The sequence below is a fragment of the Lithobates pipiens genome, unplaced genomic scaffold (assembly GCF_037356315.1).
Source record: "Lithobates pipiens isolate NorthernLeopardFrog02 unplaced genomic scaffold, aLitPip1_a1.2 Scaffold_8, whole genome shotgun sequence".
Taxonomy (NCBI): domain Eukaryota; kingdom Metazoa; phylum Chordata; class Amphibia; order Anura; family Ranidae; genus Lithobates; species Lithobates pipiens.
Genome location: NW_027507903.1, coordinates 480,673,883 through 480,697,679, shown reverse-complemented (window position 1 = coordinate 480,697,679; position 23,797 = coordinate 480,673,883). Strand labels below are relative to the sequence as shown.

At 45.9% G+C, this 23,797-nt stretch overlaps 1 protein-coding gene across 1 annotated transcript in view; it reads right to left on the bottom strand.

The window, feature by feature from the left end:
• Nucleotides 1–20,227, bottom strand: part of TUBA8 (tubulin alpha 8) — a 36,045-nt gene extending 15,818 nt beyond the window's left edge. Inside the window, exons 1-2 of the mRNA XM_077468820.1 lie at nt 20,042–20,227; nt 18,988–19,210 (exon numbers count right to left, since the gene is read on the bottom strand). Coding sequence (XP_077324946.1) covers nt 18,988–19,210; nt 20,042–20,212 — 394 coding nt within the window. The 5' untranslated portion in view covers nt 20,213–20,227. The remainder of the gene's footprint in view (nt 1–18,987; nt 19,211–20,041) is intronic.
• Nucleotides 20,228–23,797: the final 3,570 nt, after the last annotated feature.

The window sequence follows — 23,797 nt, the reverse complement described above, 5'->3', positions numbered from 1 at the left end:
ACACGGCTAGACTCCCAAAAAGTCCCACATATGTGGTATCCCCGTACTCAGAAGAAGCAGCAGAATATATTTTGGGGTGCAATTCCACATATAACTATGGCATGTGTGAGCAATATATCATTTAGTGACAACTTTTTGTAAACTTTTTTTTTTTTTCGTGTCATTATTCAATCACTTGGGACAAAAAAAAAATATACAATGGGCTCAACATGCCCTTCAGCAATTTCCTTAGGGTGTCTACTTTCCAAAATGGGGTCATTTGGGGGGGGGGGTTTGTACTGCCCTGCCATTTTAGCACCTCAAGAAATGAGATAGGCAGTCGTAAATTAAAAGCTGTGTAAATTCCAGAAAATGTACTCTAGTTTGTAGACGCTATAACTTTTGCGCAAACCAATAAATATACGCTTATTGACATTTTTTTTACTAAAGACATGTGGCTGAATAAATTTTGCCCTAAATGTATAAATAAAATTGAGTTTATTCGATTTTTCTTATAACAAAAAGTAGAAAATATTTTTTTTTTCTCAAAATTTTCCATTTAAATCGCAAAAAATAAAAATCGCAGAGACAATCAAATACCATCAAAAGAAAGCTCTATTTGTGGGAAGAAAAGGACGCAAATTTCAACATTGCATGACCGCGCAATTACCAGTTAAAGCAGTGCAGTGCGAAATTGTAAAAAGACCTCTGGTCCTTAGGCTGAAAATTGGTCCGGGGCTGAAGTGGTTACGGACTGACAGATGCCTATAGCTGCAATTGCAGGCCGAGCAACAGTACCTGCTAAAAGAAAAAGAGGATTTTAACAGAAATGTCAACTTTTTATCTATTGGATGCTTTAACATTTGCGCATTGTCCACTGGACAAGTCAAACTTTTATTCACACTGGAAATTGCAGCATCTACTGCAGGAACATTCCATTTTTTTTGGTAAATTTTTCCTCCATGGGATAGAGAACTGAGAATCTCTTTGGAGGGAGAAAATCCTTATCCGGGTGATTCCATTCGGTATGAGTTTCTCTAGTAATGCCTGGACAGGAAACGCATGCACTGGTTGTGAAGGTTTCAAAGAACCCAAATAAGAAACCAGACTTTCAGCTCACTCTGTTAGGGGTAGCATGAAAGTGAAATGAACCATTTTCATAAGGATTTGTAACTCAGATTGTGAAGCTAAAACATCAGCTGTTGTTTCCTCCGCAGAGGAATAATCGGTTTGTTTTTCCTGATCGTTATACAGCAGATAAAACAGTTTTTATGTTAACATAACATGTAACTCCCAGCCACTCAGTTTCCCCAGATGGGGAGGGAGGAAACCCCCTCCAGCTGCTGAGACACACGCTTTTAGCACACATTTAAACAGGGTACACACACCCTTTTTTTTTTCTTTTTAAAGGCATTACAATCAGGGGTGGACTGACAACTCATGGGGCCCCCGGGCAATAGAAGATTATAGGGCCCCCAGGCAAACAGAGATTATGGGGCCACACAGTATACACAAACACACACACACACACACACACACACACACACACAATCACACAGTATACACAGACATGTTTCTATTGGCTGAGAAGGTACTTGAGAGGTGGGGCAGCTATAATCTTGGGGTTTTTAGACCAAAAGGATGTCAGGACATTTCAGAGACAGATGTAAAAAAACACAGATTTTTACATACTGTCCCTGGTTTACTGAGGCTGGCAACCCTGATGGGGCCCCCTAGTGGCCCAGGGCCCTCGGGCAGTGCCCGAGTGGCCAAATGGTCAGTCTGCTCCTGATTACAATATAATTGACAGAAAAGTCATAGGTGGACTTTGCAGTTCCTATGCTTTCCTATTACCTTTTCCTCGCTGCTGGATACTGCTGTAAACAGACAGATACAAACTTTACCCATCACGGCAGGCAGCGTGGTTTAAGCTTTCAAACACTCGGGCCCTTTAGTAGGTGTTCCGCTGCTTTGGACCTTGTATAGCACCCCTCAGGACAACTTTAGGTAATGTAGCAAGACCAAAAGGAGTCCTGGTTTCTAGGGTCCAGCCCTCAAAGGAGCATTACAGGCAAAACCTTGTTCTTCTATGCGAGGCCCGGGTACCATTCTGGAGCCACAGTGGCAGGATGGATCCAGTTGTGGAGGCTTTTTAAATCCAGCATGGGGGGGGCGTGGCCTAGGCATGCAGGAGTGAGGACGCTTTCTCCGGGAGCTCCCGGTCCGTGACTCCTACGCACGCCTGTACCTCAAGCCGATCGCACATTTCGGCATCGCCGACATCCCCGCACGACAGCGGAACCCTGCCAGCCGAGTGGAGCCCTCCGCTGTAGCGATGGACAAGTATTTAGTCCCGCTGCAGCCGCCAGTCTCCACGCCGGATCCGTCCAAGATGGCGCCCGCGGCCTCCGGCGCTCCAGGACATGAGGCACAGAGAGAAGGTGAGCGGTTGACTATGCAGGGACACGACCTACCGCCGTTCTCCCCACCGAGTGACTTGTCCCCATGCCTCCCCCGCTCACTGTCTATGGCCTCGCTGGACAGCCCAGACCGCAGCAGCCTGCCACCCTGGTTCCCCCATAACTCACAACTGTCCCAGAGACCCTCTCACAGTGGATGCCTCACCCCCGGACTGCATGACCAGGCTACTCATGCCTCAGCCGCACAGGGGGCCAATCTGCTACCCACTGCACAGGCATTGTTGGGGGACAAGGCCATTTTGACTTTGCTGCACAACCTTCCCACTAAGGATGATTTTAGTTGCATGGCGGCCAGGATTGAAACAACCCTGCGTCAGGAAATCACAGGGGTCAAACGTGATGTGTCGGCTACGAACGAGCGGGTGACCACCTTGGCATCAGATGTAACCTCCCTGACCACTAATGTTTCTGACCTGAAAGTCGCTCATGATACCCTTGCTGACAGAGTCGCACAGTTGCAACTCCTAGTAGATGACCTTGAGAATCGCAATCGCAGACGTAACATCAGGATCAGAGACTTGCCCGAAGCCACGGGCCAAGCAGACCTCAAAGCCACAGTTACTGCTATATTTAACGCCTGTCTGGACCGCGCTGCTGACACAGTAATAGCCATTGATAGAGTCCACAGGACCCTGGGTCCCAGGAACCCCACAGAGAACCGGCCACGTGACGTATTATGCTGTCTCCACAATTACTCGGTTAGGGAGGATATCCTGCAAGCGGCGTGGCGCAAAGGCAGCATTGATTTTGACGGGGCCCAAGTCACCCTTCTGCCAGATATTTCCCGCAAGACCCTCCAGATGAGACGCTGTCTGCGACCCCTCTTGGAACACCTAACTGAACGGCGGATACCATACAAGTGGGGTCATCCGTTCCACCTCATAGTGCGCAGAAATGGGAGACCTCTGGCGCTACGACACCCTTCAGAGGTCCCGTCCTTCCTGGAGGCTTTGGACCTGCCCCCGGTTCCGATCCCAGACTGGTTGGCTCCAGTTGTTCCTCTGGGAGCCGTGGCCCCGACGAGCAACCTCTCAAATAGGCCGCAGAGAGGGAGACGCCACCGTCGATCCCAACGTCAACGATCGCAGGCCCCTCAAGATCGTGAACTCTGAAAGAGCACAGTAATTTACCCGCTGTACCTGTGTTACACCCCTTTTTTTTCTTTATTGTTTACTTTTTCTCTATCAATGTAGGTGGCTGGAGCGTCCAGCTTAGTGTTATACACCTTGCAACGGATCGTTGCCCCCGGCAACCCCACACGGGGAGAGGAGGGACATTGCAAGACCAGAGATGGACATGGCGCTTACGAGACGGGGACCTGGGATGCTAGCGGTACTGTTTAACATTCTAGCCACTGTTTATCTTCAGGTACCCGAATCTCGGAGCTCTTTTTGTTTTTGGAATACCTGGGGGTGCCCCCCGGATGCCCCTGGACGGTGTTCCTACTCCCTCCCCTTCTACTCCCTCCCCTTCTACTCCCCCCCCCTTTTTTTGGGGGGGGGGGAGGGGAGGGCGGGTACCTGGGTGGTATACTGTTATCCATGCTCTGTGTTGCAAAGTTAAATATGTTGATCGTATTATGCACTGTTCTACTGTTGTTGACTGCCTGCTACTAGCTAATAGATAATGTTATCTATACTCTGTGCTGCAAAGTTAAATAGGTTGGTCTAATTATGCACTGTTCTACTGTTGTTGACTGCCTGATACTAGCTGCAGTGATGTTCTATGATGTGTTTGATGTCGAAGTTACGATGCCAAAGAAGCTCCGTGCATGCCCAACTGTGGCTGCATGGACCATGGGCTGCTGGAGGGGTACTGCACCGACGAGTTCCTCCCTCTGCAGTGCCTTACCTCTTCCCCCACTAGGCCCTTCTGCCCTAACCGGCAGGTTCTCTCCGATAGGAGCATTAGCAACTCCCCGACCTATCCTCCCCCCTTCTACCCTCTCCCTCCCCACTAACTACTGCTTTTCCTCTTTCTTCTTTTCTTCCTTGGTGTTTGACCTCTATTTCTACTTCCGACTCTGGTGGAGCCCCTCGGCCGGGTACCGCTGCCGTCATGGCACTGAAGCTGGTTTCCTGGAATGTGAAAGGGCTGAATGTACCTGAAAAAAGGTCCAGCTGTCTCACAGAATTGTGGCGGCTGAGGCCCCAAATAGCTTTCCTCCAGGAGACCCATTTCAGGACAGGCCAAATACCCCGGCTTTATAGTAAACACTTCCCCCTGGCTTATCACAGTACGTCGCCTACCTCCAAATCGAGAGGAGTATGTGTTCTTCTTGCTAAAAACCTGCCGTGGCACGTGCTAGCTGTCCAAGCCGATAGTGAGGGGAGATATCTCTTCGTTAAGGGAACCCTCCACTCGCAAACCTTTACTCTGGCCAATCTGTACATGCCGAATGTGGACCAGCTGCCGGCCTTGGAAGCATGCTTGGATGCTCTGGCTGCATTCTCAGAGGGCACTCTGATCGTGGGAGGGGACCTTAACCTCACCCTAGACCCCCACAGAGACTCCTCTTCGGGCACTTCTGCGATATCTGCGAGAACGCGTTCGCACATAAGAGATCTGCTACATTCTCACCGACTGATTGATGTGTGGCGTACGCTCCACCCTCAGGATAGAGACTATACGTTCTTTTCCTCCGCTCATGGTTCTTACTCGCGTATAGATATGTTCCTAGTCGCCCACAATGTTATCCCGGCGGTCACAGATGCTCAGATAGGCCACATAGCCCTGTCCGATCATGCTCCGATCTCTTTGATGCTGAAGCTGCAACAGGAGTCCCGGGGTCAGTCCTGGTGGAGACTGAACGAGTCTCTCCTGAAAGACCCTGAGACCCATGCAGACCTACTTAGGGAAATAGAAAATTACTTTGAGCATAACCGTGATTCCGTTTCCAACCCCCTCATGCTATGGGCAGCTCATAAATGCTACATTAGGGGCATTCTTATTAAACATGGTCATAGACTTAAAGTGGCCAAAACAGAGGCTCTCTCCACACTTATTGCCAAGCTCCATGCATGTGAACGACGGCATAAATCCCAGCCGACTGCTGCGTTGGAGGTGGAGGTGAGGGATCTTAGAGAGCAAATCAGAGACTTCTCTCTCTTTCAGGCTAGAACCAGACTTATGTGGGTCCGCAGGACGTACTATGAATATGGAGACAAATGCAGTAGGTCCCTAGCGAACTCCCTGCGCACCCAGCGCAACGCGTCTTTCGTCCCGACCATAGCTTCCCCTTCGGGGGCTAAGCTTCATGATTCCAGGAGGATAGCAGAGAGCTTCCGATCTTTCTATGAAGCCCTTTATAACCGGCACCCCCGGGACTCAGGAGATGCCCTCCAGGCCAGCACGGCGGCCATTGACGACTACCTTGCTTCGGCAAACCTCCCGTCACTGACACAGGAAGAGATGGAGCTTCTCTCGCAGCTAATCTCCCCGGAGGAATTGTCGGCTGCGTTAAAAGACTCACCCAAGGGCAAGGCACCAGGCCCGGATGGGTTCACGGTCCCCTACTATAGGGCCTTCCTCTCTCTGTTATCCACGCCGTTTGTGTCAGCCTTTAACGCTCTATTGGAGGGTCAGACCTTCCCGCCAGAGCTGTTACAGGCCAGCATATCGGTCGTACCCAAACCGGGGAAGGATCCTCTTCTCTGCGCAAACTATAGGCCCATCTCATTATTAAACTGCGACCTCAAGCTCTTCACTAAGCTATTAGCGGAGCGGTTGGCGCCCATTCTCCAACGCCTGATACCTCTGGACCAGGTAGGGTTTGTTCGCAACAGGGAGGCCCGTGACAACACGACCAGGACAATCAATGTTATAGAACGTGCCAGACGCCTTAAACTGCTGATTATGCTGCTCTCTGTGGACGCAGAAAAGGCGTTCGACAGGGTGAGCTGGCCTTTTTTGCTAGCCACCCTGCGAAGTCTGGGTATACCTCCCCCCATGCTTTCATGGGTTTCGGCCCTTTACTCGTCTCCGACGGCGGTGGTTAGGGTCAATGGATTTGCCTCGTCGCGTTTCACCATTGGCAATGGAACGAGGCAGGGGTGTCCGTTGTCCCCCCTCTTGTTTGTCCTGTCGCTTGAACCATTGCTACATCATATCAGGCAGAACGCAGACATCAAGGGATTGGACACGCCCTCGTACCACCACAAGGTCGCAGCTTTTGCTGATGACCTCTTGTTTTATGTCTCAGAGCCTCACATTACATTGCCGAATCTTTTAGCGGAAATAAGACGATATGGCACCCTGTCAAATTTTAAAATTAATTTACAGAAATCGGAGGCACTCAATGTCTCCCTGTCTACTAACGCCCAGACGAGTTTAAGCTCTAATTTTCCCTTTCGTTGGGCAACTGAAGCTATACAGTATCTAGGTACCAAGATTCCCCCGGATCCGCATCTGATTTTTCAATTGAATTTTCAGCCGCTCCTAAAAAATTTTGACGTAGATCTAGAGAGGTGGTCAAAGTTGGCGACCTCCTGGTTTGGGAGATGTAACGTGCTCAAAATGAATGTAATGCCCAGACTCTTGTACCTATTACAAGCCTTACCGGTAAAAATCCCCCAATCATTTTTTAAAGCCATGCGCACCGTCTTTATTCGCTACGTATGGCAAGGCAGGCCTCCAAGACTCAGCAGAACACTACTGCTCAGACCGAAAGACAAGGGTGGGATTGGCCTACCAGACCCGGCATGGTATTGTACGGCGATACACATGAACAGAGTAGTCGACTGGTGCAGACATCTGAGGGATAAGCTGTGGGTTCGACTAGAACGTGAATCCGTACCATTTCCACTTGAGGGTCTGCCCTGGAGTGGTCCGAGCTGGTCGGGAGCAGCACGGGCGCACCCTCTCATTGAGCCAACGCTACGAGAGTTGGACAGATATTTTAAGCTGACGGGCGTGCCCAGTTTCCCTTCGTCCATGACTCCTATTATTGGACACCCATGCTTTGAACCAGGCATGACGGAAAAATCGTTCCGCCTCGATCTTGGCCAGGACTTGGTGCGGGCCTCTTCTTTTCTTGGCCCTGGGACGTGGACAGCGGTCTCCACTATGTACGAGGTGTTAGCAACCACGGCCCTGGGACAGTGGAAGCTAGCCCAACTCTCCCACTTCTTGAAATCCCTGCCAAACAGTAGCGAGTTCCGCAGACCCCTAACATCGTTTGAGGAGATGTGCTCAGGAGAGGGACCGACCCGAGGGTCTCTTTCCCTGTCCTATCGCATCCTACTGGATCAACTCTCCTGGGGGCATCTGGTGTTCTTGGAAAAATGGGAGCGGGACCTTCGTATCCGGCTCTCGCCGGATCAGAGGAGTCGCGCGCTTCTATTTGCGCACAAGTCATCCCTATGTAGTAAATACCAGGAAATAGCTTATAAGATTTTGACCCGATGGTACAGGACCCCCACTGTTCTGGCAGCTATGTTCCCCGGTCACAGCCCTTTGTGCTGGAGATGCGGTGAACAGCCTGGCACGTTACTACATATCTTTTGGGAATGCTCACAATTGACCCATTTCTGGAGACAGGTTCTCAGTATGATTTTTGACCTCACAGCTGTCGATCTGCAGAACGACCCGGCGGCGATTTTCCTCAATCTGACCCCACTCTCGAGCAGGAGGTACCACAAGTCTCTCTTAAAACATCTTCTGAGTGCAGCCAGGGCATGCATACCTAGCGTGTGGAAGCAGCGGGCCGCTCCAATGGTGTCTCACTGGTTTGCGAGAGTTTGCGACATCTACCGTATGGAACAGCTCACTTCGGCGTTGGGCGACAAGGAGGAGGAACACACTGCTCAATGGTTGCCTTGGAGTTTGTTTCGGTTTTCCGACGCTTACAGATCCTATCTGTAGGCTCTGGCACGTATACAGGGGGAGGGCCCCGGCCGTGGGAATCCATCGGAGTCCTCCTTCTTTCTATCCCTTCTCATATTCCACTCTGATTCACTCTCCCCCATCTGCTCCGTAGCACTCCTAACCCCCCATAACTTTCACTCTTTCTACCCCCATCCCCTTCTCCTCACTGTTTGCTCCCCCCTCTTTCCCTACCCCCCAACTTCCTCATATAATTAAAATACACGGTGATTGCACAAACCTCTCCTTTTTGTTTCCTCGGTTTCCCAGCTAGGGGTTGGTGACCCTTGGGAGGGTCCCGGCTGAGCTCTTTGCCCGATAAAATGACAGTGACAGATGTCGGATGCCCCTCGGCCTGGGCCTGGAGGGGCATCGCCCTGGAGTTTGCCCTCATTTTTAAGTGGACACTGGGATGCCAGATCATTTGACTGAGATAACGTGATGGTTTAGCCACGGCTGGGGCCACTGCTGTCGCAAACTGATTGGTTTCCCCTGATCCCCCACAAAGTGTTGGTTGACTATGTATGTATTTTTGTTAAACTGGAAAACTGAGTGATCTATGTCTTTTACAGTTTTTCTCTGTATTACCTGCAATCCGTAAATAAAGAATTAAAAAAATAAAATAAAAATCCAGCATGGATCCCTCCTAGAGCTCCTCAGAGCACATCTTTACTCGTGCCAACATTTTTAGACACTGGTGGAAAACTGAGGTACTCCTGGAAGGAAGAGGGGTTATATAGGGGAGTCAACTACCTGTATTGGGTGTGCCAGTGTCAACACCTGAAGGTAGCTATAACCCACTAAGTAAATACTTGAGGCTCTGTGTCCTATGATGTACGATAAAGAAATTTCAGTTTGCAACCCCCCCCCCCCCAAAAAAAAAAAAATGTTGAGCACCAGCCGCCACTGCTTTTTAAAATATTTTTTGTGTACTATTAATTGGGCCATTAAATTCCCGTAAGGGGGAAATTCCTTCTCCGCATCCAATGGTGTCACCGCAATGCTTCGCTCGATGCAGCCCTCCTCAGATAGGGAAGTCATCCACAAACTGTAGACACACACAGGAAGGCATTACAACCATTACATTTTATTGAATACGAATATGTAATGCCGCGTACACACGACCAGATTTTGAGGGACTAAGTCCGACAGACTTTCGACGGAGTTCTGACAGAGTTCTGACAGAGTTCTGACAGAGTTCTGACAGAGTTCTGACAGAGTTCTGACAGAGTTCTGACAGAGTTCTGACAGACTTTCCGAATGAACGGACTTAACCACACACAATCACAGCAAAGTCCGATGGATTCGAACGTGATGACGTACGACTGGACTAGAATAAGGAAGTTCATGCCCCATTCCTCAGGCTTACTTTGATGCGCTTGTTTCATACTACTTTTGTAAGTACACTAACATATTCTTATTCAATAAAATGTCATGGTGGTATTCCACTAGGTGTGTGTGCCTTCCTGTGTATCTCTTCACTCAGTGGGGGCCTGATGGCCCTGGCTTCTGGGCTATGCCCCACCCAACCTTATTCAGTGACAGCACTTCAGTGGCAATTAAGGGCCTGTTTACTGGACAGGCTGCAGACAGGTGTGCAGGGTTTACACAGAAGTCATTGAAATTACCGTTTAGTAAAAAAGTAAAAACATCAGAGGGGCACACAGAGGTGGATTTTCTAAACAATAAAGGCAACAGTAAGAAACTTATGATGCTGGGTGGGCCATTACATATTTAACATTGTAATACATTTATTTTTAGATGGGTTTACTTTAAACTCCAGGCAAACAGCTAAAAAGGCAGATGAATTCTGTCCATCCAGTGAAGAGAGATGCCGCTCTAGGAAGAGTGTCTGGACAAGAATCCAGAATAGGAACAGCAGGTGCAGGCTAAGCATAGGCAATTGGACGAAGAGAATATTCTGGACAGCCGCACTCAAAATCAATGCCTTTAATAAAAAGAGATAATAATCCAAAAAATACAAGCCACAGCAAACAACAGAATACAGGATCTGACACGTTTCACACTTTCAAAAGTGCTTATTCATAGCTATGAATAAGCACTTTTGAAAGTGTGAAACGTGTCAGATCCTGTATTGCGTTGTTTGCTGTGGCTTGTATTTTTTGGATTATCACCATCTGTCCATCCAATCTTGCGATTACAGTCTTACACAACCCTGATGCATAGCACAGACCTGTCTTGGCAGGGCAGGAGACCTGATTTCTCTCTGGTTCAGTTAAATAACACTTGTAAGTTCTTTCCCACCTTTCAGCAGCTGGAGTCCGTGCCCACTAGGGAGTAGACAGGCTCCCCAGAAATTAGCGTCACAGCTGAGGCTAGGGAGTGGCCAAGAGAAAGTCACATAAAAGTACAAGGAGTTTTGGAGAAGCAGGGTACCCGTTGGCACAAAGGGAAAACCTTGTGTGCCTGCCTGTATAGTGACAGTGAGAGCACTGAGAGCAGTGGAGATAGGTTTGGCTGAAGGTGACACCCAGGTTGCAGCCATCTCATCTCACTCAAGGATGCAATTACTGGGAACTCTAAGTGGATATGCAGGGAAAAGTTTAAGCAGCGCTGAGACACTGGCATTAAATGTTATGAATAAGGCCAACCAGGCTGAAACGCGTAAACTGCTGTACTAAGATTATGTGTTCTGTGGAGAATTAATAAATGGAAGACGTTTAAGAGCAATGTACCGGGTTGTGGATCATTTACATGGTATCAAATGTCTTTAAATTAAACATTTCAAACTGATAGACGTGCATGGGAACCACACAGTGGAGGAAAACAGTAGACATGTGCAATTCGTTTGATTCCGAAATTCGTTTTTTAACCTAATTTTGACAAATTTGTTTACTCCGACATTTCGAATTTCCAAATTTTACATTTTAAATGTTTGCATTTTTTGAATTTCAAAAAATTCGGAAATTCGAAATTTTGGAATTTGGAAAATTCGAAATATCAGAATTTCGGAAATTTGAAAATTCAAAAATTCTGAAATGATAACTAATAATAGATATTAAATTATAGGTATTGGAATTTCCTTTCAAATTTGGCTGTTAGTGAACATAACGAGTACGAATGTATCTAAAGTTACAATTTATGTGAAATAACGAATGCCGTATCTAAACGAATGGAACGTAACGCTCTAATAATAATAATGAAAAAAAAACGTTATTATTTTTTATTAATTTGTTTCATTCCATTTGTTTAGATGCGGTATTCGTTATTTCGGATAATTCGTAACTTCAGATAAATTTGTATTCGTTACATTCACAAACAGCCAAATTTGAAAGGAAATTCCAATACATAGTTATTATTAGTTATTATTTCGAATTTTACTAATTCTTTTTTTTTTTTCAATTTTCGAATCTTTGAATTTCCGAAAATTCGGAAATTTGTAATTTAAAATTTGAAATTTGGAAATGTGAAAATTTGGAAATCTGAAAATTTGCAATTCAGACATTCGAAGATTTGAAATTCGGAAATTTGAAAATCCAAATTTCCAAAAAAAAGCAAAAGAAGAATGAAACGAAAATGAACACATTTTTTGTCAGTGCACATGTCTAGAAAACAGATTAGGAGTGCACAGGAGCTGGTAACGAGAAACTGTCTGGAACACTCAGGGAATCACATTGGTGCAGAGGAGAAGGTACAGTGCATCTGGAAAGTATTCACAGCGCTTCACTTTTTCCACATTTTGTTATGTTACAAACTTATTCCAAAATGGATTAAAGAGGAACTGCAGTCAGCTCGGATAAGTTGTAATAAAAACACTTGCCAAAATCTCCCTCCACTGAGTCTGCCTGCAACCATTTTAATTCAAAGGATTTTTATTGAGAAAACAAAATCGTAACATAATACAGAAAATAGAGTGTTGGTTTACATTGAAATGTACATGCCTGCAACCATTTTAACTGTGGGCAGCTGAAACTGCTGCCTGTTCACTTCCTGCATTTACACAGACACACAGAGGCACACCTCCAGCTCTGCAGATTTCATTGGCCCTTTTTTGACTAATTTTCCTTCCCTTTGTGGGGAAACTCTCACAAGAGTAAGAGAGAGAGCTGTGCATGATGTCATAAGCCTACGCTTTTTACCAGACAAACAGGAAGTGGGCTGTATAAGATAATTAATGGCAAAAAAAATAATTACTGTCCAAAGTTAAAGCAACAAGGGCAGAAGATTCAATAGATGGAAAGTTAAAAAAAAATGACTGAAGTTCTGCTTTCAGTTCATTATTTTCCTCAAAATTCTACAAACACATAGTTGCCAACTGTCCCGAATTTCGCTGGACATTCCCGCGATTAGGACATCTGTCCCGAATTAATTTTGTCCCGGGAAATGTCCCGCGAAATTCGGTTTGTCCCGGGAAATTGAATTTCCAGTTTTTTTGCTGCCGGCCGCTAGAGGTCGCCATTTTTAAGAAGACCAGAAGTTGGTCTACACCTGTGGCGCCGCCCACCCCCGCTGCTAGCGTGTGTTTGTGTCAGTGAGTGTAAAGGGCTGTGGGCGGCGCCACAGTTAAATGTCTGCGTGCGGCAACGCGGCATCATGTCGGGGGCCAGTCTACAATGTGGATGTTGGGGCGGGGGCCAGTCGGATGTCGGGGGCCATTGACAGTCATGGTATGTGGATGTCGGGGGCCAGTCTGTTAATGTGGGGGCCAGTGGTATGTCGGGGGCCAGTCATGGTATGTGAATGTGGGGGCCAGTCTGTGGATGTGGGGGGCCAGTCTGTGGATGTGGGAGGCTAGTCTGTGGATGTGGGGGCCAGTCTGTGGATGTGGGGGCCAGTCTGTGGATGTGGGGGCCAGTCTGTGGATGTGGGGGCCAGTCTGTGGATGTGGGGGCCAGTCTGTGGATGTGGGAGGCTAGTCTGTGGATGTGGGAGGCTAGTCTGTGGATGTGGGAGGCTAGTCTGTGGATGTGGGGGCCAGTCTGTGAATGTGGGGGCCAGTCTGTGAATGTGGGGGCCAGTCTGTGAATGTGGGGGCCAGTCTGTGAATGTGGGGGCCAGTCTGTGAATGTGGGAGCCAGTCTGTGAATGTGGGGGCCAGTGGTATGTCGGGGCCAGTCTGTGAATGTGGGGGCAGTCTGTGAATGTGGGGGCCAGTGGTATGTCGGGGGCCAGTCTGTGAATGTGGGGGCCAGTCTGTGGATGTGGGGGCCAGTCTGTGAATGTGGGGGGCCAGTTGTATGTCGGGGCCAGTCTGTGGATGTTGGGGGCCAGTGGTATGTCGGGGGCCAGTCTGGAGATATGGGGGCCGGTCTGTGGAGTATGTGGGGGCAGGTCTGTGCAGGATGTGGGGGGGCGGTCTGTGGATCAGAGGGGCACCAGATGTAAGGAGGGGCTCCGCTGATGGACACAGATGTGAGGAAGGTACCTCTGATGGGGCACCTGATGTAAGGACAGACTCCGCTTGGGACACCTGATGGCATCTGGTGGCAGGCAACGTGGCTAGTGACGCGCGAATGGCTCCCACTGATTCTGCATTATGGTGAGTTTAATTATTTCATTTTATATTACAATGTAAAAATAGAAATAATGCGCTTCCATCATCCTGACACCATAACGATCATGGCGCCGGGATGATTGAAGCGCCAACACCAGGTATTTGGAGTATCTTTATCTGCTGATTGTCAAACTCTGGCAAACACATATTGCTATTGTGGTGTAGGATCGGGGGGCCGCTGTCCCTCCTTTTCCTCTCCCCCCCCTTTCCTCTCTCCATCCCCCTCCTTTGCCTCTCTCCATCCCCCTCCTTTCCCTCTCCATCCCGCATTCATCTCAGACTCTAACCACACCCATTTGAGCCACGCCCCATGTAAGCCACACCCACTATTCATGTAAACCACGCCCATTTTTTGCCGCACCACATTTTTACCTTTTCCTATGCCACACCTATAAACTTTTTTTTGCAATGTTGGCAACTATGCAAACAATACCCCATAATGACAACGTGAAAGAAGTTTGTTTGAAATCTTTGCAAATTTTCTTAACACTGACTGTGTTCATGGGGGAAACAAGCAATTTGTTTTCCTTCAACCCATGGAAAGGAAATTGCATAATGTATGGCAAGCCTAAAACTTGGTATTTTAAGGGATTCTTGTGCAAGAGCCCTAGAGGATCAACTAGTTGTGTATGACAGTTTTTGGTGGAATGTTGATCCTTGGGTATTTACAAAAGCCTGCTTGATGGTTTTGATCACACCCAAATTTGTAAAACGGCATAGATGGGTTTGTACAAGGCCCCCTGCTCCTGGACATTATATTTTGATTATATTTTGACAGCGAGAATTGCAACTGTCAGAATACAGTAAAGCCTCAGATTTCAAATAATGAGGTTTATGAGTGTTTCTCACATGCGCTGTTTTTTTCTTTCTTTTAAATCCTGACTCGGTTAGGGGCGTTGTCTCACAAGACGAACAGGATTCAAGTCTCTGGGGTGTGCAGTACTCGCTTTGATATACGAGTGCTTTGGATTACAAGCATTCTCCTGGAATGGGTTATGCTCGTAATCCAAGGTACTACTGTACACTGATCAGCGGCTGCAGTTGCTGATCAACAAAAGCTTCCCAACTTGTTTGCTTGACAGAAGTCAATCAATCAACTTCTGTCAAACAGGAATGGTCACACTTTCTATCCAATCTATGGCCAGCTTAAAAGTGTAAATTCACTTTTACAGCCTTGCTATAGCCATGTCACGAGTACGGGGCTTAGAAACCCCCGCAGCTTTCACTCCTTCTTCCCCCACTGACAGGACGGGCTACGTGGGTTCTGATTGGGCGGCCCATGTGACAGCGCCAAGCAACTAAAATGCTCCTAAACGTACCTCCTGACGGGGGGAATGTTTTGGAGATTAAGTTGCGGGGATTTATAAGCCCTGGGCCGGTGACACAGCTATAACAGGGCTTATAACGGAAGATCACCGCACTCCAGGTCAGCAGGAGTGGGAGTGAGGGGGGGGGGGTCGGGTCCTGTGTAAGTTCACTTTACAGATTTGGAGGATTAAGTATTTTTTGACGGACTGTTTCTGCATGCAAACTGACCTATGTAGAATGCTTAGGCATGCGCAAGGGGTGTGGCAGGTGTACCTGGGCACACCCTAATCACTACTGTGGTCTCGATGAGTGTGTCTTTAATCCAAAAATGATCCTACAATATATAGAAGACTCCTATATAGTGGAGTGAATATTGCACTCAGACTATTTGAATCCACCAACAGGTGAACTTACCCTTTAAGACTCTCCTCCTCGATTACACTTTTTCAGAGTATATTATTTATAACCAGGGCTTTGTTTCTCAGAGAATAGGTGCAGGGACTCCCCTCTTTCAAGTCACCCCTGGTCTCCACCCCCTTACCCACCTTCAAGCACTGTCCCTTGGCTCCACCCCCTACCCACCTCCCAGCATTGTCCCTTTTATAGAAAACAGAACCAAGTATTATTTTGTTTTGCTAAGACATTTTTATGGATGTTGTTAAGGATAATATGAAAAGCAGTAAAATAGATCCCCTGCAGCCAGCAACAATAGGCTCCTCAAGTAACAATAAATCCCTTCAGCAACAATAGACCCCCAGCAACAGCAGATCCCCCCAGCAACAATAGACCCCCCCTGCAACAAAATACCCCTTAACAACAACAGATTCACCCCAAGAACAATAGACCCCTATCAACAATAGATCTCCTAACAGCCAGCATTATTAGACCCTCCAGCAGCCAGAAACAATAGATCCCTTCCAGCAATAATTAACCCTCCAGCAACAATAGACCACTCCCTCAACAATACATCCCCCCAAGCAACATAAGATTCTCCAGCAGCAAACATCAATGGACCCTCAGCACACTCCAGAACCACTTTTCATTAGATACCTTCAGTGCTGGAGGTGCCAGAACTTCATTCCCCCACGTTCCCGCTGAAAAAAAGCCCTGTTTATAACACTTAACTGCAAGTGTTCTATTTTTTATTATTTCAAAATGGAAAACGTATGCCGAACAAAATTGCATTTTCTTTTTTTAAAGCCTAAAAATTCCCTGTTTTTCCAATTGACTGTTTTGGAGGAGTCCCCCAGGAGCCTTATATTTTAGCAAAGGTGGTAAAAGTCCCAGTATATCCTGCCAGATGAAGTTTTTTTCCCAGATGGTATTTAAAGCTGAAGTTTAATCTGATTATAGCTTGCTTTTCTTGGTTCCTCCCTGTCCCCTAATCAAAATGTAAAAAAAAAAAAAAAAACTCTCTCTTTTCATTCCATACCTTATTTTATACCCAGTGATGCCATCACTGGGCCTCTGTGCTTCTATGCAATGCAGGCAGATAATGGCTGGTACAAGGGGCTGGTAGGGTGCTGTACATGGCTTTTAGAAAACATCACAACACCCTGCTTCAGTATTCCTCTCAAGAGTCCTCAGCCCTGGTTAACCTCTTCACGCCGACAGTACGCATATACAGTATGCGGCCCCACTGGACTGGGCTTATTCCCATGGGGCCGCATATATGCGTATTTGTGCCCCCACAGCATGCTCCCAGCACAGAGACTGGGGTCCCATATTAATGATCAGAACCTGGAACTCCAGGTTCCAGGTCACCTGATTGCTGTGATAGCCTCTGATTGGCTATCACAGTGATCAGTCACTGTTAAGCCCACCCCTGTGTTTTTCTCTCTCTCTCTATGAATGGAGAGGAAAGATACATTCCTTACAGAGAGATAAATAAACTGTGTGTAAAAAAAAAAAAAAAAAACTAATTAAAAAATAATAAGATAAAATAAAGAAAAAATACCTAGATCAAGGTTGAGGTTTGTGCCAGGGTTAGTGTTTGAGTCAAATGTCATGGTCAGTATATTTTGAGCAGGATTTTATTAAAAGAAAAAAAATTTCAATTAATATCAGTGTGTTTTAAGTGGGATAAAAAAAAAAGAAAAAGAAACAAAATGTGCAATATTGTCTCTGGGCTGTTCTATGGGTACAAACAACAATGAACATAAACATATGTGTGTTGCTGCAATGGTCAGCAGCAGGAGAGTTTATTTGGGTTGTTATTTGGTGGTAGGTTATGATAGTAAGAAGAAATATACAGCTAAATGTAAAAAAAAAAAAAAAAAATGCACCAGTTTTTCTTTGATAATTAAAAAAAACAGGAGATATCTATCACCATTTACCACCAAATGAAAGCCCAATTTGTCCTGAAAAAAAAAACAAAAAAACAAGGAATAATCCACCTGGATGCACAAAGTAGTTGTGATGATATGTACGGTTTTACTAGCACGTGTCAAAGTTGCAAAATTGTGCTTGGGCATTAACATTTGTTTTACCCTTAAGCCTAGTACATACGGCCAAATAAAAAATGAACATTCAGCCCGTGTGTATGGCACTTGGTCTGACAGAAGCCAGCCGTGCATGCTGAAAAACCAGCAGCCGACCGACTCACAAACGGCACTCTCAGCCAATGGCTGAGAGTACTAACCTGAGTGTTCTTGTGGGGGGTCGCCCCCCTGTCAGAACACAATAGCTCAGTGAGGACAGTTGCTGTACTAACAATGAATTGTTAGTACAGCGACTTCCGACTGGAGCTGTCAGTTTTTTTTATTCAACCCACTGGGTTGAAAAAAAAAAAAAATGAATGGTGTGTACCAGGCTTTAGGTGCAAAGGGATTAAAGTAGTGGACTGGCAAATATCAAAATGTCTTAGTAGGTGGATATCAGTCTGGAGGATTAAGTATTTTTTGACGGACTGTTTCTGCATGCAAACTGACCTATGTAGCATGCATAGGCATGCGCAGGGGGTGTGGCAGGTGTACCTGGGCACACCCTAATCACTACTGTGGTCTTTATGCGTGTGACTTTAATCCAAAAATGATCCTACAATATATAGAAGACTCCTATATAGTGGAGTGAATATTGCACTCAGACTATTTGAATCCACCAACAGAATTAAAGTCATCATATGCTGTGGTTTGTACAGTGCTGCAGCTTCTAATGTACATTGTGTGAAGCTCACAGTGTGCAGTGAAATCAGATTCTCATTACAGGAGAGAAGCCTGTACAACTGTGCAAGACTAAAGGGGGGGGGGGTGTGGAGTTCAGCTTTAAATTAGACCTGGCACTACCTTTTATAGACCTGCATGAATACAATCCTGTCATGTCACAATATACAGCAACACCCCTATGCTCCAGTCAGTGACTTTGCCTCAGATGAGGTGGTGTTATCAGTCTGCTGCAGGCAGGTGGAAGCATTTCCTCAGTCTCCTCTCCCCCAGTGATCAGACTATAACATTGTAACATTGTAGTAAGTCACAAGGTGAGAGGCTGCAGAAGGGACTGATCTGTGCTAGACATTTGTACACACAGCCAACAACTACACAATAACCAGAATTTACATGATTGTGTCATCTCAGTTCAAGAAGTATTCTGTGACCCTGGATGAGACCTGAACAAAGATAGCTCCATCCTTCTGGAGAGAGAAACAGATGAAGGCATTTCCAGAAAGAGTACTATGATCTCAATGAGAGGTAATAAATATCTGAAAGCGCTACACGGACATAGTACTTAACATGTTGCACTCAATATGAAAAAATATCTGAGGACAGGTCCACTTAAAAATATTCTGATGAAAGAACTCTGAGTTTCCTATCAATGAGGTGCAGTAGTTAGCCCTTGGCCACTTACCCACGACAGAGGGCTCCAGGTCAACCATGACGGCCCGTGGCACATGTTTCCCGTTGCCGGTCTCGCTGAAGAAGGTGGTGAAGGAGTCGTCCTTGATTGATTCCTTTGCTTCGTCTCGCAAGGTACCATCAGGCTCGATGCTATGCTCCAGGCAGAAGAGTTCCCAGCATGCATTGCCAATCTGTACGCCAGCCTGGCCTATGTGCACAGAAATGCATTCCCTCTATGGGCAAGAGACAACATGTACTTAAAGAAATGGCAGAATAGAGTTCTGTTTTCATAGGTTCCCCTATATGGCTGCTACAGCACTTTTAGCGATAGTGATGTCATTGGTCAGAGTTTTAGGAGATATTTTCTGTAGAGGGTTAGAATAGAAATACTTCACTGGTTGCTACTGGCAATAGCACAACACCACAATTTTGCTTGAATCATGGATACGTTTGTTTTCTTTTGTTACTTCAAAGTATATGCAGTTAACAGATGATTACCTTTTTTTAGAGCCAGGATTAAGTTGGTCATACACCCATCTTGCATCCACCAGAAATTGCACATACAATTACAAGTAATTGCCATAAACAAATCAATCTACCACCTACAAAGCTGATCGACTACCAGAATATGGTCAAAACCGCATTGAAAGCTTCTACCATTTGTTGTATTAAATGATTGCACTAAAAACACAGGAAATCTATAGCAATAACATCAACAGCGATACAAATTTTCATTCAAGTTTGATCCAGAAAGTTTACAATGCCAGCAACAACCAATCAGATTGACCTTGCAGTTTCTAAATTGCACTAAAAATATAAAAAAACAAACTATACCGATTTTGATTTCCACAGTTGTTTTGTGGATTTACTCATCAGGTCCTCAGCAATTACAAAAATAAAAAATAAATCCAAGACCAAAATAAAATGATATGGTTTTTCTTTTAGCAGGGCCTTACGGTAATAAATACTAAAATGCACACAGAGAAGTCTCTTTCCCATTATCCAAAACTTGACACCCCTCCCCAACTATCGTCCCCGTCACCCCCAACCCAGACACAACGTACAGATTTTGTTCTTATCCCCCACATGATGATGGGTCTGGAAGGGTCTCTTCTCCGGGCCGTTTGCTGCACAGACACACAGAGGGGGTAGACGGGGTCTAATTTCAGCTCTATAAACAGCCACCAATAACAGGAAAGGGATAACGTGACATACAAACTAGTACATAGGTCCATCTCTAACTACATATTTTACTTATTTCCTGTATTTATGCAACATATTCCACTGCGCTATAGAGAGAGCACCAAACCATGTGCACCAAAGGAGCTTACACTCTAATATCCCACCACAGTCACAGACTAATATTATATATGAATATGGCTCTGACATATACTACAGTACTATATAATGAACACTTATTCACATCAGCCTTTGCAACAAAGGCGCTTACACTCTAATATCCCACCACAGTCACAGACGAATATTTTATATATATATATACATACATATATATATATATATATATTACACACACTAATATGGCTCTGACATATACTACAGTGCTATATAGTGAACACTCTAATATCCTACTACAGTCACAGACTATTATTAATATATATTTAGATGGCTCTGAAATATACAACAGAGCTATAAAGTGAACACTTTTATTCACATCAGCCTCTGCACCAAAGGAGCTTACACTCTAATGTTCCACCACAGTTACACACTAGTAGTGTACATTTATTTAGCTCTGACATATTCATATTCATTCACAGTGCAATACAGAGAACATTGAGCCAGTCAGCCTCTGCACCAGAAAAACGTACACGTTAATGTCCCACCACAGCTGTCCCAAAGCTCTTATGTAAATAAGCCTATGTGTTGAGGTAAAGTGTTACTAAACCCAGGACCCTGCGTTCACTATATCTGGTGAACCACAGTACACAGAACATGGAAATGCAATTAGAACACTTTCACACTGGGGGGCTGGGGGTGTTGTGCGCTTTACTGGCATTTTAGCAGCGCTTTTCGGCCGCTAGCAGGGCGCTTTTAACCCCTGCTAGCAACTGAAAAAGGGTTAAAAGTGCCGGCAAAGTAGTGCTGCCCATTGATTTCAATGGGCAGGGGCGCTTTAGGAGTGGTGTATACCTCAAAGATGCTGCTTGCAGGACATATTTCAGCGCTCTGCCAGCACACCGCTCCAGTGTGAAAGCCCTCGGGCTCTGACACTGGAGTGACAGGAGAGGCGTTTTACAGGTGCTAGTTTTAGCGCTATAGCTCCTGTAAAGCGTCTCAGCATGAAAAGTAGCCCAATTATACTAAATATAAACTGCTAAATACCTTTTCTCATCAGCAGTATATAGCGGTCTTGTGACTTCTATCAGTGTCCAGCTGAGCACTGGTTAATCTTGTAGGAGGAGTTTTCATTCTACTCTGACTGTCCTATGAGGCAGCAAGACTCTTGACCCTCTGTCTGGACAGTGCCGATAAACCCAGTGATGATCATGACCTCCCAAGAAAAAGAAACTCTATCAATACACACCAAACTGAGCAGGTGCAGAGTGCCCCCGAAGAGATAGACTGGGAACTGTGGAAGAAGGGGAGGATCAGAGAAGACAGAATCAAACAGCCTTTTTACACAATATGCAAGATTAACCCCTTAGGTTCCACAGTGAGTAAAATAAGCATGCTTTACTGCATATACAGACTTATTTTACTGTTGTGGGTTTAGTAACCCTTTAAACCTATTTTCTAGAGGTGTAAATGTGCCTACTTGTCTTTTGTGGGGTGCGTCTTTCCATCAAGTTTGATATATTGACCATTTATGTAATTGTACATTGTGATCTTAACTCCCCCTTACAGGAGAACCCTAACTGGGTAATTAGGTTTGTGTCAATGGGTGTTCTTGTCAAATGCCGCATTTCCCATTTGAATGCAGGAGGGTACATAAAAAAAAAAAATGGAAAACAGGATTTGACAAAAAACAGCTGCAGTTCAAGCACACCTTAATAAGACATGCTGCATACAAAGAAACACAGCGCAATGCAAATCTGGTCCCACACAGCCTCTGCCCAATTACATGCCAAGTTCACCTTCTGCACCATGTTACATCTTTATGTAGGGTCGTAACATGGTGCAAACGCAACCTCCACCCACACAGCTGAGTCATTCATTCACAGGGATCTGTGAATGAATGAACTACAATTTTGTCTGCCACTGCAAAGATGGACTTCATGGTAATCAGCACACTTGTAGTCCAATGACACTTTTTCCAGCTCTATATCTGACAGTCCGTAGAGATGTATGGGCAGAGAGCTGGAGGAAGAGTTTGCAGGAGCATCACATTGAGCCTGGGTTCACACTTGTGAGAACACAGACATCGCATGCGATTCCCACCTGCACTGTGTTGCCGATCGCATGCCATGTCTGCGCAATGCGAGTTCAGCTATACAGTTTTATGGCTGAACCCGCAGTGGATTTGCAGGAATTTTTTTTTCCCATACTGGAATTGGAAAACACCCATGCGATCTGATTCCTGTGTGAGTTCACAGTTCTCACTGTGATCTGTGAACCGATCTGGGGGTGTCATTAACTTTGTATTGACACCCGCAGTGTGATGTCCTGAATTTCATGTGTTCCAAACAGGTTCCCGCACAGTGACCGAGATGACATAGACAGCTCAGAGTCTTTAGTACTGATCAGGAGGGGGTGAGATAGGCTCTAGGACATGTGACCACTGTGACAGCCAATCACTGTGGTCACCTGATCAGGCATTCCACCCCCCACCCCAGCCTAAAGCCTAGTACACACCACTAGTATGAAAAAACTGACATCTCAGGTCAGAGCCGCTGTACTAACAATCTAATATGTTAGTACAGCTATCTCCCCTGCTGTTCTGACACCCCCCCCCCCCCCCCCCCGTCCGAACACTCTGGTCAGCCATTGGCTGAGAGCACTGACAGGGAGCCGGCCGGCAGACCTTTTCGGCCAGCTTCTGTTAGACTGGCTGCCATACACAAGGGCCGACACTTAAGGGATTATTCTAAAAAAATAAAAAATAAAAAAAGGATGCAGATTTTTGAAAAACTGACTTTTGAAACATTAAGATTTTAGTGATTAGCTTTACATCAACTTTATTTGCCTCTGAGTATTAAGTTTAGTTGATCTCATCTTCATTTTGCATTCAGGTAGGGGCACTCATTAGAGACATCACAGCGGCCGGTCGCTAAAACCAGACATCCCCCTTTCCCTAATTGTTGTCAGGGCACGCTGGGCCTTGTAGTACCTGGAGGTCTGTGATTCGGATATCCCTACAGACAAAAACAGTACACTGGCTCTTGTTGATGTGTGTATTTTGGTTTTAAACTGGATAATTACACAGCATGCACAGTGGGAATACAGAAAAGGGAGGTGGGGGCTGGAGCGAAGAGAACATATGACAGGCTGTAATAAGCTGCTATTTCTAGACCACAACTGGCAGATGGAGCAGAGAAGCACTGGGTTAACCCCTTGGAGCCTGCACTGGTGGTGGGGGTGGGGGGCAGGAGGATGTTTTTTGTTTTCTGAGCTAAAACACTTTATGCTGCTCGTATGAATGGAACCTCTTGTAGAGTGCAAAAGCCTCAAGCAGTGTGTCAGGAGCCAAAATACTTAAGCCTGGCTTAGCTGGGCATTTACATTTGCTATAGAGAGGGGGTTGGGAAAGCATGGTGGTGCTACTGGCACTTAGGAAGGAACAATAATGATTGTCATTGCCTAGTCCTCAGACAGTGTCATATTGCTGGTAGAAAGTCCTGGTGCAGCAGATTGAACATAATGTT